Here is a 1712-nt window from a genome sequence, read left to right as displayed (position 1 = left end):
AGGGAACCGAAGTCGAGGAGACAGACCGACGCGCGGCAGTTGATCGCATGTCGGAGCCGCACAGCCGAGAGGGCGCGCTCTTTTTGGAGGCGCCCTTTGCATTATATCAGCGGCTCAGATTGGAAACAGCAGAATGTCCTCCTTAAACAATTGGGAGACAGGTCATTACTGCGCAACGCTGCATGTACTTGAATTGTGGACGAGCACCGTTCGTTGGATTTCCCGCCGCGACAACGCCTTCGGCCGCCGACGCTCGGTCTCGCCCCTTGGATGAGTTGAGGACTGCCTTAGGACCAGGGAAGCTGTGCAGGAAGTCATTTCCGACGAAACTGAGTCGAGATAAAGGCAAGTCTAGAGAAGACGGCAGACCTTTGGCCTGTGACGACGGCATGCAGATGAGTGGTCCACTTGATCTTGTCACCGATCAGATAAGGCTCTCGCAAAGAGACATTGTTTCTATAGACTGAACATGGAGCTGAACAATGTATAATGCAAACCTTTTCTCCAATTATGATGCAAAAGCATTATCCAGACTCGGTCACATACATGACGGCGACCCCATGTCGAACAAGGCCAGTGGAAAGAGGACCTTGGCCACGGCCATTCTCAACTGCCGAAGCTTTTGTCATTCCTCTGGCAGTCACTCGCAACCGTCTCGGCCTTGAACACGCGAGCGCCGCAGCGGCTGCAGGACACCACAGTAACGCCTGCCGCCGGCATGACAGGATCCTCGCCGCTCGCGCCCCAGCGCCGGCTCTTCCTCGGGATGCTCTGCTTCGTTGTGGCTCTGCGCGCCGCCGCGGCCCGGCCGGAGGGCACCGCGAGGCCGTCAGGCCTGGGCACAGCGGCAGAGTTGATGGAGGAGATTCGCTCCCGCATGAGTAACCAGTGGGACGCGCTGCAGCACATCCGCTACCAGGCGCTGACGAGCAAGATGACGGTGGGTCGCCTGAGCGAGCGCGTCAAGCAGCTGGTCGCCGCCATAGCTGCCCAGGGTGAGTCTGCGCCGCCGCGCGCCGTCACGGCGGCGGACCCGCTTGCGGCTTTGCAGTAGTCAGGGCGTTGAGCCAAGATTCCCTTTCATATCATCAATATTGTCATCATTTCGTTTTCATTAATTATCATATAATCATTTATTATTTTGGGAACCTTTATTATCATTGGTGCCACGTGACTTTGGAAGGAAGAAATGGTATTATTGCAGTATTTTTACTTCAAAGTGTTTTTGGTTACTTTAGTCATGCTTTTCTTGATTTCATATGTTAATTTATAGTATCTGATTATATACTTACCCTTACCTCCGTTGCCGTGTTGTTGGTGAGCCCGGGGTGAGGGCCAGAGATAGGAAGTGATACGAGCACTATCGCAGCAGGGAGTCGATGCCACACAGGGCACTGTTCCCTGTGGCCAAACTCGGCGGCCATGTCTCTCGTCTTTCAAAATAGTTCGAATCTAGTTAAATGCAGTTCAACTGATGGCTAACTTTTTCCATTTCCATTCGATGCGAGTAAATAAGATAAGCTATTTCCTCAAATTCGTTGTGCAGTTGTGGGCTACACCTATGCAGGGAACGTCGTAGTTCACGCGCGCTGATTAACGAGCGCTAGAATGCGAGGACACCTGGGGTCTCAGCTTCACTCAATACCAAACTGGCCGAGAGAACAACCGACTTTAAGCCGTCACAAAATTCAGTGAATAGTTGGTTTATGTCA

At 52.8% G+C, this 1712-nt stretch overlaps 1 protein-coding gene across 1 annotated transcript in view; it reads left to right on the top strand.

The window, feature by feature from the left end:
• The first annotated feature begins 593 nt into the window (after window positions 1–593).
• The window catches only part of LOC119592187, a 4067-nt gene continuing 2948 nt past the window's right edge, over window positions 594–1712 (top strand). The window contains exon 1 of the mRNA XM_037941017.1: window positions 594–995. Coding sequence (XP_037796945.1) covers window positions 719–995 — 277 coding nt within the window. The 5' untranslated portion in view covers window positions 594–718. The remainder of the gene's footprint in view (window positions 996–1712) is intronic.

The sequence above is a fragment of the Penaeus monodon genome, chromosome 29 (genome assembly GCF_015228065.2).
Source record: "Penaeus monodon isolate SGIC_2016 chromosome 29, NSTDA_Pmon_1, whole genome shotgun sequence".
Classification (NCBI taxonomy): Eukaryota; Metazoa; Arthropoda; class Malacostraca; order Decapoda; family Penaeidae; genus Penaeus; species Penaeus monodon.
The sequence above is the reverse complement of the archived record's forward strand: the minus strand, read 5'-3'. Positions and strand labels throughout refer to the sequence as shown.